This window comes from Cebus imitator, unplaced genomic scaffold (assembly GCF_001604975.1).
Source record: "Cebus imitator isolate Cc_AM_T3 unplaced genomic scaffold, Cebus_imitator-1.0 Scaffold261, whole genome shotgun sequence".
Lineage (NCBI taxonomy): Eukaryota > Metazoa > Chordata > Mammalia > Primates > Cebidae > Cebus > Cebus imitator.
Genome location: NW_016107576.1, coordinates 2,156,961 through 2,171,275, shown reverse-complemented (window position 1 = coordinate 2,171,275; position 14,315 = coordinate 2,156,961). Strand labels below are relative to the sequence as shown.

The following is a 14,315-nucleotide window of genomic DNA, read 5'->3' as shown; positions in this document are numbered from 1 at the left end:
TTGATGTGGCCAAGGAATTAAAGAATTCTTGACATATTCACTCTGCAGTTTCAATGTTTTTTCAAGGTCATGTGACTATAACTGACGGACAGTATTGGGGAGTCTCACCGTTGCCTGTGTGAATTTTCTTCTGTACAAATGAGTGTTTTGAGGCCAGTCAACTTAGCACATCTGTAGTAAATGAGTCTACCATGCTGTTTTCATCGAGTTGGACTTCTGTACAAGCATAGAACCTCAATCATTAGGAAAAAGCAAAACAACTTTTCCTTGCAAAGATCATAAATCCATTTGTCACCAAAAGGAATGCTTACCAGTCTTTTTATTTTTTTACTGCTGCAGCCAATAAAACTAGTCATTGGAAAAGAGAGAAAGAAATAAAACTAACGACTTGACTTAGGACAAATCAAGGCCTTTCAATCTTGACTTTGCAGTATGCCAGGTGAACACAGACCTAAGTGTTGCCTAAAATGGGTTTCTTGTCTTAAAGGAACTTTGAAAATCCTGAATTTTCCGTTTGTGGATTGTGTCCAGTATAAGGAGGAAAAACACACTTCATCAGCACCTTTGTAGTAGGACCACCATCAAAGCTTCTGTTAGGAAATCCAGCCACCCTGCCACCCATCTGGGCAGTATGTTCTCATAAGCTAGTCACACTAAAGAAACTTTTCTTTCTAAGAAAATACATTTTTTTCTTCACAGTGTTTCGGAGAAAGAGACATATCTTCATTGGCCAGATCTACATTTCTACATTTAGCAAATCCTGTCATCTCCTTATTAATAGGTTGATTATCCAGTTGTGGCTTATCCTGATTGCTACTTTTTCCCTCCTCCCCACTTCCTTCCCCAACCCTCACCCACCAGCTGCTTGTTTTGGCTCATTTTCTACTCATTAGGAACTCTTCCAGAGCAACAAAGCTCAGTGTATTTGGAAGCATATTGGCAACAAAATGAAATATCTGTTAAAGGATATAACTTTCTTAGTTGAATTTTCCATGACTCCCAATAAGATAAAGTTCATACTCTTTTTATTTTTTTTAATGGAGGCAGGTTATCTCTCTGTCATCCAGACTAAAGCACAGTGGTATTATCTTAGCTTACTGCAGCGTTGAACTCCTGGGCTCAAGTGATCCTCCTCCCTCAGGCTCCCAAGTAACTGGGACTGCTGGCATGCACCACCACACTTCACTAATTTATTATTTTTTTTTATTTTTGTAGAGATAAGGTTTCACCATCTTGCCTAGGCTATCCTTGAACTCCTGAGCTCAAGCAGTTCTCCCACCTCAGCCTCCCAAAGTGCTGGGATGACAGGCATGAGCTGGTTCATACTTTTTATGGAATGGTGTTGCTTCATGATCCAGCCTCTATTGACATTTCCGGACATATATTCTACCTTGCTTCTGATGTGTGCTGTGCATTTCAGTCATAATCATAGCTAATAATTATTAGACGCTTACTGTGTCCCAGGTGCTATTCCAGGTGCTGATATGTATTAAATGATTTAACCCTCACAAAACCTCCATGGAGTAGAGATAACTTTTATATCCAGCTTACAGAAAAGGAGACTGAGACCTACAGAGACTAAATAACTTCCCCAGGGTCAAACACACAACAAGTAATGCAATCAGAATTCAAACCAGGCATCTTAGTTTCAGAGCCATGCTTCTTCAAGTATGCCTATTTACTTAGCCCTCAAATCCTATTATTTCCCTCACTTTCTGGCCTTTGTATATGTAGTTTATTCTCACTGCTTAGAAAGCTCTTCCATCTTTCCCTCTAACTTTATGGTGATCTTTTAGGACTTAATTGAACTATTACCTCCTTCATGCACTTTTGTAGTCAGAGTTGAGCTTGTTTGCTCTGAAATTTTGTATGCTCCATATACTGCCTCTATCAGAGCACGGATGTTGTCTTCCTGTCTTTCTCTCCCAAGAGTCTTGTAGAATCACCTTGCACAGTGTGAGGCCCATAGGAGAAGTTCAATAAATATTTGGGAATTGAATGTTCTTTGCATAGTTGTTAGGACTGTGGAGACCTGGTTTTAAAATCCAGATGTAATTGCTATTTAACATCTTAAGTACCATTTATAAAATGAGTACAATAGTATTATACTTAATCCATATGGTTTTTATAAGAATCAAATGAAATATTGTATGTAAAGTGCATGGTATACTATATATGTACTTATTGGGTACCATCTTTTCACAATAATAAATATAAATAGTAAAGCTGACATGCATTCATTCAAAAATATTTGTTTAGTGCCAACTAAGAGCCAGTAATTAGGGAATATAGCAGTGAATAATGGGCAAAAAACTGCCCTCATGGAGTTTGGTGTGTTCATAGGGTTGTGGGGGAATCAAATAAGATAGTATGGGAAGATTATTTGTTATTTTTGAAATGAAAGGATAGACATTTATTTCTCCATAGTGGTCTGAACGTAGACATATCTAAGAGTCAAAGTATAGATGAAATGTCTTCTTTCCATCCCTGTTAGTCCTGCGATTGGATGTCGAGACCTGGGTAAAGGAAATTTCATAAAATACTCTTATTTTGTCAAATATCATAGTGGCATTTGCACTGTTTTTCAGAATTGATAAGCCATCAGTTGTAAATAACTTCTGTGAACTAAAACAATGTCAAAATACCAGTATTCATTAAGGTTGAGCAAGACGTTGTATATTCTTGGGCATAAATGTGAGTCAAACAGACCTGTCTTCACTACCTTAAGACCTGCCTCAACTGTGCTCTCAGCTCCATAAGCTTTAATATGTTTAGATATTCAAAACTAAAATTACCTCCTAACTTTAGTATACACCTCATTCATAAATCTTATTTCTAGCAATTGGCTACATTACTTATGATTGGCACTGCAGGAAAATGTTATGAATGCTACATTATTTATGTAAAATGTAGCCTTGTATATAATCACCTAATAATTATTATTCCACATGTTTAAACAGCCAGTCCTTTGCTAGGAGGGATATATTTAGCAAACCAAATAAAATTAGAAATTCCTACTTAAACAGAAGTGTTTTGAGTTGCTCAGAGTCAAGGAAGTAAAGTATTACTTATATAACTTCTGGGTTTGCTGGCTTAAGAAAAAAAATACAGTACTTACATTGCCTAATATTCCAGGATATTATACTTATTTTTGTACTACAGAAAGTAAATTAGTTTTAAATTAATTTTTCTTGCTATCATCTCACATAGTTAATAACCATATAAATGTAATGCTATGTGCACATAAAGTGCCTGGCAGAAGAGAAAGAAAAAAACTTAAAAAAAAAAATATTAACGTGGTACTTTAAAGAAAAATATCAATTAATATGAAGTTCAGTTTCATTTTAAGTTTATCATTCTACTATGAGAAATCAATAAAATTAATATTCAAAATATCTGTAGTGTCACTCAGCATAAATTTTAAAGATAATATTTTTAGTTATTTTTAAAATGTGGATTTTTATTGTTGCCTGGATTTAACAAATTTTATTTGTTGTTGCTTATTTTTTAATTTATTTTTTTCAATCCTAATGAGAATAAGACAGCTAAACCAAGGAGCTGGGGGAATAACAGGGTGACACTTTCTTTGGTGTGTTTCACTATTATATACACATAAATCATCATCATTCCATAATTTCTCTCTGTATCTTTCTTCTAAATGTGTGCATATAGCCCCCTTTTCCTTCCCAGATCTTTCCATTCAGTTTTAAAATGAAGGCAAACTTACACTAAAACTATTTCATCCTTTCCCCAGAGGAAAGTCAAAGTGAAAAGCAACGCTTTCTTTCCTTAACTGACACCAGATCAAATAAAATAATACAGACCATAATGCTATTCGTTTCTGACAGATGGAAGGCACTCAATAAAAAGCAACTCTTGTTGTTGTGGTTGATATTGTTTTTATCATTACTGATCCAAGTACTTTAGAGTCCAAAGGCTTAGGAAGCCGTGGGTTTCAGTCCTGTCAAAACTGACAGCACTTTCCTGCTAGATTTAAAACTTATTTCAGTAGAGAGACTGGCTCCTATCTGAGAATAAAGGAAGTCTGTGGTCATGAGACGTCATGTACTCTTATATTAATTTTTAATACACATGTAAGCTGTTCATTAATTTTTGGTGTCTCTGACCAAAGTTAATAATAATTATAGTTTTATTTACTTTTTAAAATTTGCCCAGAATGATTTACCATTTGCTGAATGGTTTTAGACAAATCATTTAGAAGATACTGGAAAGAATGCCTAGGGTTAGCATCTGTTTCTCTTGCAAACAGAATTAATCAGCCATCTGTGTATTCATAATAAGAAATGTTTGTTATTTACTTGTATAAAACATTGTTTGGAACTTTGGACAGAATGCTTTGCTGCCATCCCCAAATTTTTCTCTAAGAAACCAACGACCATAGTAAATGACTTGGAATATATTCATTCTACTGGACTAAATATCTGATAGCACTGCAAGTAAAATGAAGTTGCTAGTATACCATTAACCCTAATGACTAGTTTTGTGCTCATTATTCTCTCGACTTCAGGTGTGTTCAGTAGTATCTGAATGTCCATTTTTATCACCTGAAATATACTTTTTTAAATTAGAAAATAAAGATCTTTGAAATTGCCTAGAATTATAAGTTAGGCAGAGTGGTCCTATTTCAGAATTACGAAATTTTGAGGTATCTTAAAATCATCTAGGATAATCAGTTCAAATGATACATCTCCCTACAATATCTATTACCTCATATCTGGGGACAAGAGACTTATAAACTTGCAAGACAACCTAATGCTTTTTTAAAAAATTCTTATAGTGATCTACATCTATAACTTAACTTTTCAATTGGTTTAACTTTTCAACTGTTTTGTTACTTTATTTTTTCCTTGCTTACATACCCTTCCTTTCATTTTGCATATATGACCTTTTAAAATCTGCTCTCTCTTCAGGTTTCTTTAGGTCCTTCAATTATTTTTGTTTTTATTGGGGAGGGTGTTATTCATCCGAATTTTGTTTTTAAAATTCACCTTTCCTGTAAAGTTGTATCCCCATTAGAAACCTGGTCATTGGTATAACACCTGTGTCTTCTCTGAGCATTTTTGAAAATTTATATCCCAAAGTCTATCATCTGCATTGATGAACTCTAAAATGGCACCATCTCATGACCCCAGGGTTCTCATCACTCATGTGGAAAGTACGCTACCAGATAATCTATCCCATAGTTATGGAACAAAAAGGCTCATAGACAAAATTAAAACAAATATAAAACACATAGAAGCCAGGGGAAAGAAACAGGCTAATTTAATACAGTTAGGATGAGGCACAAGCAGCTTGGAAGAACCACATCACCTGAATCCTAAGTCCACAGTATGGATCTCTAGCTCTTGCTCTCTAGGTCTCTCCACTCTCTCTCCTTCCCTCCCCTTCTCTTTTTCTCTCTCTCTTTTTGTTTTCTTCTCTCTCTTTCTCGCTTTCTCTTTCACTTTCCCTTCCTCCCTCTTCCTCCCTTTCTCCTTCTGTGAGGATTTTGCGCTTGTAATGGTGGTCCCTTCAAAATATTGAGCATCACTAATGTAGGTAAATGGTGAGAGATCATTGGGATAAAAAAGACTTAAAGGTCAAGCTGAGAAACCAGAACCTATATCCCATAGGTGCCTCCCTGTAAGCACCCAGCATAGGGCATGAACCTAGTAGATATAAAATACATTATTTTAGTGAGTTTTGTGACCATGAAGAAAATCTACTTAGAAAGGGCAATTTTAAAATTACACTTAATTATTTTTTACCGTAAGGAAGAAAATAATAAAATATATGATGACATAATTTGAAGAAAATGTTATTTGAAAAAAAAGGAAAAATGATTTAGTACTAAATTCAAAATTGACTTTACTTTTTAAATCCCATTCTTTTAACCAGGACTTCCACAGAAATAACTTTAATCTATCTTGAGCCAGAACATCTCTCCCATCACATTTATAACTTTAAGGGCATTATCTTTGTATTGTGATCGTGATCCAGTTTTTTCTCACTAATTTCTTTTCTGATTACCACTAAAAGTAACTTCCTTCCTCAGAACCACTCAGAAATTTACTTTATATCTCTCTTCTCTAGAATTTTTTAACTTTGCTGTCATTATAATTATTTATATAGTACATTCCATCACATTTCATCTTTTTTGTTTTTCTTTTTCTTATTTATTTATTTATTTATTTATTTTGAGACAGGGTTTCACTCTGTTGCCCAGGCTCGAGTGCAGTGGCACAATCATGGCTCACTGCATCTTTGAACTCCTGGGCTCAAGTGATTCTCTCACCTCAGCTTCCCAAGTAGCTGGGACTGCAGATGCTCACAATACCATGCCCTGGTTATTTATTTGTTTGTTTGTAGAGATGGGGTATCACTGTGTTGCCCAGACTGGTTTCAAACTCCTGGGCTCAAGTAATCCTCCTACCTTAACCTCTACCAAAGTGCTGGAATTACAGGGATGAGCCACCACAGCTGGTCTCATCTTTTTTATTTAATCTTAAACTTCTTAAAAACAAGAACCATATGTTATTTATATCTATGTCTTTAAAGGCATTCCCATGGTACCTTCCTTACACATAGATCATGTTCAATAAATATTTGTTGAATACATGGAGAAACCATTTAATAACCCAATTTAATATCCTAGGAATCAAGTTGGAAAGTAAGTCATTTCTAGAAGAGAAGTCAGCAAACTTTTTCTGTAAATGTAAATAAATATTTCTGTAAATATTCATATAAATATGAATAAATTTTAGGCTTTGCAGGAAGAAAAATCAAAGGTATTACTTATGAACTTATGTAAGAAGAGAGAAATTTTTCATAAAATTTTTATTCATGAAATTAAAAATATAATTCAGTAAAAATTTTGTAATGCAAGACTAGTAATGAGAAAAATGGCAGAGTTTGTAGAGGATAACATTTAGCTTATTAAAATCTGCTTTTTCTGTGGGTTTCTTTAGGTTTTCAACTGTTGTTATTTTATTGGGGAAGATGCTATTCATCAGAATTTTGTTTTCAGAGCTTGCCTTTCCTGGGCAGATCATCTGAGGTCAGGAGTTTGAGACCAGCCTGACCAACATGGAGAAACACTGTTTCCACTAAAAATACAAAATTAGCCAGGTGTGGTGGCATATGCCTGTAATCTCACCTACTTGGGAGCTTGAAGGAGGAGAATTGATTGAAGCCGGGAGGTGGAGGTTGCAGTGAGCTGAGATCATGCCATTGTACCCCAGCTTGGGCAACAAGAGTGAAACTCCATCTCAAAAAAAAAAAAAAAATGCTTGCCTTTTTGCCTTTTAGCATGTCATTACATTGCAGATTAATAATTTCCAATTGAAAGGTAGGTAGAAACTCCTCAGGTGCACAGTCAAATGGATTTTGAAATATGGAAATGTATTGCATCTAGGTCTAAGATATGCTATTGAAACTGTTTGAGTTCAGAAAATCTACCCACCATAAGCTTTGCAAATTTGTCCAATAATTCTTTTTTAATACATAGTTGTCAGTTTTAGTGCATCTTAGCAGAATTCACTTCTGATTGTACTGATTTAATACTGGCCAGGGCAATCAGACAAGAAAAAGCATATTCAAATAGGAAGAGAGGAAGTCCAATTGTCTCTGTTTGCAGATGACATGATCCTATATCTAGAAAACCCCATCATCTTAGCCCAAAAGTTTCTTAAGCTGATAAGCAACTTCAGCAAAGTCTCAGGGTACAAAACCAATGTTCAGAAACTGCAAGCATTTCCATACACAAACAGCAGACAAGCAGAGAGCCAAATCATGAGTGGACTTCCATTCACAATTGCTACAAAGAGAATAAAATACCTAGGAATACAGCTAACAAGGGAAATGAAGGACCTCCTCAAGGAGAACTACAAAATACTGCTCAAGGAAATCAGGGAGGACATAAATGGAAAAGCATTCCATGCTCATGGATAAGAAGAAACAATACTGGGAAAACAAACATACTGCCCAAAGTAATTTATAGATTCAAAACTATGCCCATAAAACTACCATTGACATTCTTCACAGAATTAGAAACAACTATTTTAAAATTCATATGGAACCAAAAAAGAGGCCATATAGCCAAGACAATCTTAAGCAAAAGGAACAAAGCTGGAAGCATCATTCTGCCTGACTTCAAACTATGCTACAAAGCTACAGTAACCAAAGCAACATAGTATTGATAGAAAAATAGACCAATGGACCAAATAGAGAACTCAGAAATAAGACCACACATCTACAACCACCTGATCATTGACAAACCTGACAAAAACCATCAATGTGAAAAGGATTTCCTATTTAATAAATGGTGCTGGGAGAAATGGCTAACCATATGCAGAAAATGGAAACTGATACCCTTTCTTAAACCTTCTATAAAGATTGACTCATGATCAATTAAAGACTTAAATGTAAAACCCAAAACTGTGAAAACCCTAGAAGAAAATCTAGGCAATACTATTCAGGACATAGGCATGGGTAAAGATTTCATGGTGAAAACATCAAAAGCAATTGCAACAAAAGCAAAAATTGGCAAATGGGATCTAATTAAACTAAAGAGTTTCTGCACAGCAAAAGAAACTATCATCATAGTGAACAAACTACAGAATGGGAGAAAAATTTTGCAGTCTATCCATATGACAAATGTCTCATATCCAGAATCTACAAGGAGCTTAAGCAAATTTACAAGAAAGGAACACCCCATTTAAAAAATGGGCAAGGGATATGAACAGACACTTCTCAAAAGAAGACATTTATGCAGCCAACAAACATGAAAAAAAAAAAAGCTTAACATCACTGATTATTAGAGAAATGCAAATCAAAACCACAATGAGATACCATCTCACAATGGTCAGAATGGCGATTATTAAAAAGTCAAGAAACAACAGATACTTGCGAGGCTGTGGAGTAAGAGGAACACATTAACACTGTTAGTGGGAATGCAAATTAGTTCAACCATTGTGAGAGACAGTGTCATGATTCCTTGAAGACCTTGAGGAACCAAGGTCCAGAAATACCAGAAATACCATTTTACCCAGCAATCCCATTACTGTGTATGCACCCAAAGCAATGTAAATCATTCTTTCATAAAGATACATGCATGTGCATGTTCATTGCAGCACTATTCACAATAGCAGAGACATGGAATTAACCCAAATGCCCATCAATGATAGACAGTTAAAGAAAATGTGGTACATTTACAGCATGGAATACTGTGCAGCTATAAAAAGGAACAAGATCATGTCCTTTACTGGGACATGGATGGAGCTGGAAGCCATTATACTCAGCAAACTAATGCAGGAACAGAAAATCAAACAGCTCATAGTCTTATAAGTGGGAGCAGAACAGTGTGAACGCATGGACACAGGGAGGGGAATAATACCACTGGGGCCTGTTGATGGAGTCAGGGCACAGGGGAGGGAGAGCATTAGAAAAAATAGCTAATACATGCTGGGCTTAATGCCTAGGCAATGGGTTGATAGCTGCAGCACATCACCTTGGCACATGTTTACCTGTGTAACAAACCTGCACATCCTGCCCATGTACCCCAGAACTTAAAATGAAATTTAAAAAAAAAAGATCTCTGTCATAACTACTCCCCTCTGCTATTGTTATGCAAATACAGCCCTAAACAATATATAAATGAATGAATATGACTATCCAGTAAAACTTTACATATACTGAAATTTTAATTTCTTATAATTTTTCCAAGTCTTTAAATATTGTTATTCTTTTCAACATTTAGTAAGAACTATTCTTAGTTCATGATATCTACAGTAACAGGTGATCGACTCAATCTAGTTTGCAAACTATAGTTTGCCAACCTGATTTAGGATTTGCTTTTAAGGATATATTGTTTTTTTGCTTAACTTTATTTCCAGTTAAACCGTTTTTAGCAAATTTTCTGGAATCATGTATGGTTGAGGAATAGAATTTTCTTCTTAAGGAGACTTTCATCAGTTATTAGAGTTGTCATGTACACCAGAGTATAATATAAAATTAGAATACAGCAAACACACTTTACATCTTTGCTATATAAGTAAGAAGATACTGGTGGACTTTATATTGCTTCAGTGTTTTTATTTTAAAAGCCCACCAAGATCATTGCATGAACTATAGAAATTTCAAGTGAGTGGTGGGTGTTCCTAAAATAGTATATAAACATTTCATCTTTTGGGAAAGAAGCCCAGGATAACTCCTGGGCAGTATGCTAACAGCAGCCTTTCAGGACACAACTCTTGCTACATTTTATTGAGCCTCTAAATTGACATTTTAGAAACTTTCCCAGTTTTCATTTCTTAACTGTGTTATTTAGGGCATCAGAGGCAGCCCAGGAAGAACAGGCCTTGCCGGAGCTCCAGGTCTTCCAGGAGTAAAGGGTTCATCAGGCTTGCCAGGAAACCCAGGAGTTCAAGGCCCAAAGGTACTTTAATATTTTGTTCTGATGGTGAGTAGTATTGGCCATCCTTACAGGCCCTGAGTTCATTGGCTAGATCACAGGATGATAAGATTAGTAGTTTTTGATAGAATTTGGCTAAGATGAAAAGCACATTACAGAAAGAAAAAGTATGTGGCTTTGACATACCCAGCTCCCATGATAGCCTCGGTGCATGTTATTTAGCATAACAACTCTTTGACCCAGGACTAGTGATGCTTTTAAAAACACTCATTTTTGGTTCTTTTGCCTTCTTTGTCATCTGTCTTCTCCTCCAAAACAGAGAAATCTTATTTACTTCCAGATAAATACTTTCTCAAATACATTTCCTTTTCCTCTGATTCTGAACCTAACCAATCAATTAATAAACCTGATAACCATACAGACTGTTTCTTAGAGTCAATATGACAGTAATTAAGTCTTATATTGCATTTATTGTATGGAGTCTGTCACATGTCAATAGACTTTCCAAACAAAACTTCTCTTAGAAATATCTCATGCAGGATTGACTCAGACAACTTAGAAATTAGTCCAAAAGTCTTAGGCTTATAAGACATTGGCACCATTACCATTATTTCTTCTTAACCTGTTTTTCACAGTTCCATTTCTAAAGAATTTTCAGATTTCTGATTGATGTGGGTAAACTGAAAATCATGATCTACCTGCTTACTGTTTACAATATTAGTCTTCCGTTAATGTTTATGTCATGAATACCCCTTTGTACTAAAACCCAAACCAGGAAAAGAAATAGCCTTACCTTTTAGATTTGAATTTGTAATAAGAAGAATCCATATTTGTCAAGTCCAAAAGTTGTATAGCTTTGTCTCAAGACAGTGAGATAATCTGTTAATCTTAAAGAATCTTTGGCCAAGGTCTACCAAACATCATTTTTTATTAACATATTTCTAAAATCCACCTGATTTCTAAATTTACTTTCAGAAATGGTGTGAAAGATATTTCAACTCTCATTTCAAAAATAAAAATCAATGGAAAAAGACTTGAATTTTAAAAATTCAATAGTAATGGTGATTAAGTATATACTTAAAGTGAACTTTCAGAGTATAAAGACAGTTCATATCAAAAGAACCTAGGGAAACAGATAATGGAAATTTTTTATTAATGGAATTAAAAAGATAATTATGACTAAAACCAGGATTTACACTTCAGGAGACTACTCTTTTTCTGGTATTAGATAGCTGAATCATCTCTGGATGTTAGGGAAAACACAGAAAAATTATATCAATTCAAAATACAAGTTCTGGCCAGGCACAGTGGCTAACACTTATAATTCTACCACTTTGGGAAGCCAACGCAAGATTACTCGAGGCTAGTAGTTTAATACCAGCCTGGGCAACATAGTGATATCCTGTCTCTACAGAAAAATGAAAAATTAGCTCGGTGCAGTGATGTGTGCCTGTAGTCCCAGCTACTCAATAGACTGAGTTGGGAGAATCACTTGAGCCTAGGAGTTTAAGGCTGCAGTAAGCCATGATCACACAACTGCACTACAGCCTGGGCAGCAGAGCAAGACCACATCTCCAATAAAAAATAAAAAAGAAATAAAATATAAGTTCCATCACATATAAACACACTCACACATACCACACCCTCACTATCCTCTCTCAAGCCTTACTAATTTTATAGGTTGCCCCTTCCCTCTTCTTTCCACACATCACTACAGTCTCTGGAATTTCCTTTTCCCACTGCTACACTTCTGGTTCATTATAATTAAATATTACTTATGTGGAAAATATTGGTGAAGAGGATGATCATGCAAAATTTGATTTTCCCAGTGCCTAGTATTGTGCCTAAGGAAGGGCCTATATTTGTGTTTCATTCAAAAGCCAATATGTTTATATGTTTTAAAGTAAAGATCACTTTTCTTTGTTCTACTCGTAGGGTGAACAAGGGCTACATGGTCAACCTGGAATTCAAGGTAAAAGAGGTCGCCGAGGAGCACAAGGTGATCAAGGACCATGTGGAGAGCCTGGCCTGAAAGGGCAGCCTGTATGTCCCACCTCAGAAATTCACCAAGCACTTACTCTACAGAACAGGATACCATTGTACAATAATTATTATCATGTCAATTCACATTGCAGGGAGAATATGGTGTTCAAGGTTTGACAGGTTTCCAAGGATTCCCAGGCCCTAAAGTATGTTTACATATGTTCTTCTAGTCTTTTAGCTATCTAGAAATAAAAGAGATGTTGAAATATCAGTATAGCCTCTAACTTGAGCTTTTTAAAAAAATCTGTAAAATTTCAGTTGGTACATGTTTATATATTTAAGATTTGAATATGTTTGATTTTAAAATTATGTAACTATACATCTAGTATATTATATGCTTTTGTTTTCTTTCATTCCTTTTCCCAAGCAGTTTATTTTTAAAATTTTCAAACATACAGCAAGGTTGAGAAAGTTTTACAGTAAATGCCTATACTTATTACCTAAATTTTATTATTTACATTTTACCCTACTGGCATTATCATGCTTATCCATCTATGTATCCTTCTCTCCCTTTGTTGATGTATTTCCAAGTAAATTGTAGGCCTCAGTACACTTCTTTCTGAATACTTCACCATGTACAATGGTATTATATTCCATTTTTTAAAGAGCAATTCTTGATAGATGGATATGAAATCATTTTGTAAAATGTTCACGCAGACCTACAAATTTTATCTGTTTCTTATTTATGTCTAGGGTCCTGAAGGGGATGCTGGCATTGTTGGAATATCAGGCCCTAAAGGTCCTATTGGACAGAGAGTAAGTGTAAAGTCATTCTGCCTACCCAGAAATTGTGGTTCTTTGCTTACTGTAGGGCTTAAGAGCTCTAAATATAATGTACTTCAAATAAATAACTTAATAAAATGACTTTTAAGATAGAAACTCATAAGGGCACACACACAGTTCAACCTTTTGCAGTTCATATATTAGTTTGAGCAAAATACCTCATAGACCACCCATAATTCCCAGTCTTACTTAAAAAAAAAGAATCATCAGAATTACTGTGAAGACTGGATAATGTATTTATTAACTCACACCAGGAACAAAAACAAACAGCAATTTCATGTTATAAACATTAATACAACCAGAGACCACCTCCATGCACTACCTGGAAGAAGATTGTGTATGAACAGAGCTCTTCAGACCAGACTGAAAATATTTCCCAATAGCTATGTTTTCCCAGCCCAGGGGCAGGTATACCAAGAGAGTGATGAGGAACTGCTTAAACAGTTGCAAAAAGCAGGGTCTAAAGAACTCCGGTTAGCAGTGAGTGCTTATAATTGCAAATTGTAGTAGGTTAAATAAGCCAACAGTGGTTTCTGATTATTGTTTTTAGTTTTTTGTTTTGTTTTCAGTTTTTATTAATCAAAACTTTCTAATTGATGAGATGCTCTATAAAACTGAAAAGAAAAAAATTAAAAACTTCAGGTAATGGTTTGGCTGTGGTAGTAGCATCTCTATGACTAATAGCTGCAAGGGCAAGTGTAGAAAGAACAGAGAGAGGACAATGGGAAGCAGTTCAGATGTAGGATAAAGGTATCTTAAATAACTGTTAAATGGATGTCAAACTTTTCAAATCCTACAGCACTTTCCTAACTCTTGCAATAAATTGCTTTCAATAATGCAAAGAGGGCCAGACGTGGTGGCTCGTGACTGTAATCCCAACACTTTGGGAGGCTGAGGCAGGTGGATTGCTTGAGGTCAAGAGTTTGAGTTCATCAGTATGGCGAAACCCCATCTCTAATGAAAGTACAAAAAAATCAGCTGGGCATGGTAGCATGGGCCTGTAATCCCAGCTACTCTGAAGGCTAAGGCAGGAGAATCACTTGAACCTGGAGGTGGAGGTTGCAGTGAGCCATCACAC

General features: G+C 35.4%; 1 protein-coding gene across 5 annotated transcripts in view; it reads left to right on the top strand.

Annotated features, from left to right (window-relative positions):
• COL24A1 (collagen type XXIV alpha 1 chain) overlaps window positions 1–14,315 on the top strand; it is a 376,867-nt gene that overhangs the window by 320,840 nt on the left and 41,712 nt on the right. For 4 of the 5 annotated variants that reach the window (XM_017499851.2, XM_037728289.1, XM_037728290.1 and 1 more), the window contains 4 exons: window positions 10,328–10,435; window positions 12,347–12,454; window positions 12,547–12,600; window positions 13,148–13,210. In XM_017499851.2, the coding sequence (XP_017355340.1) occupies window positions 10,328–10,435; window positions 12,347–12,454; window positions 12,547–12,600; window positions 13,148–13,210 (333 nt within the window). The remainder of the gene's footprint in view (window positions 1–10,327; window positions 10,436–12,346; window positions 12,455–12,546; window positions 12,601–13,147; window positions 13,211–14,315) is intronic. The other variant, XR_005195651.1, reaches the window with a different exon arrangement.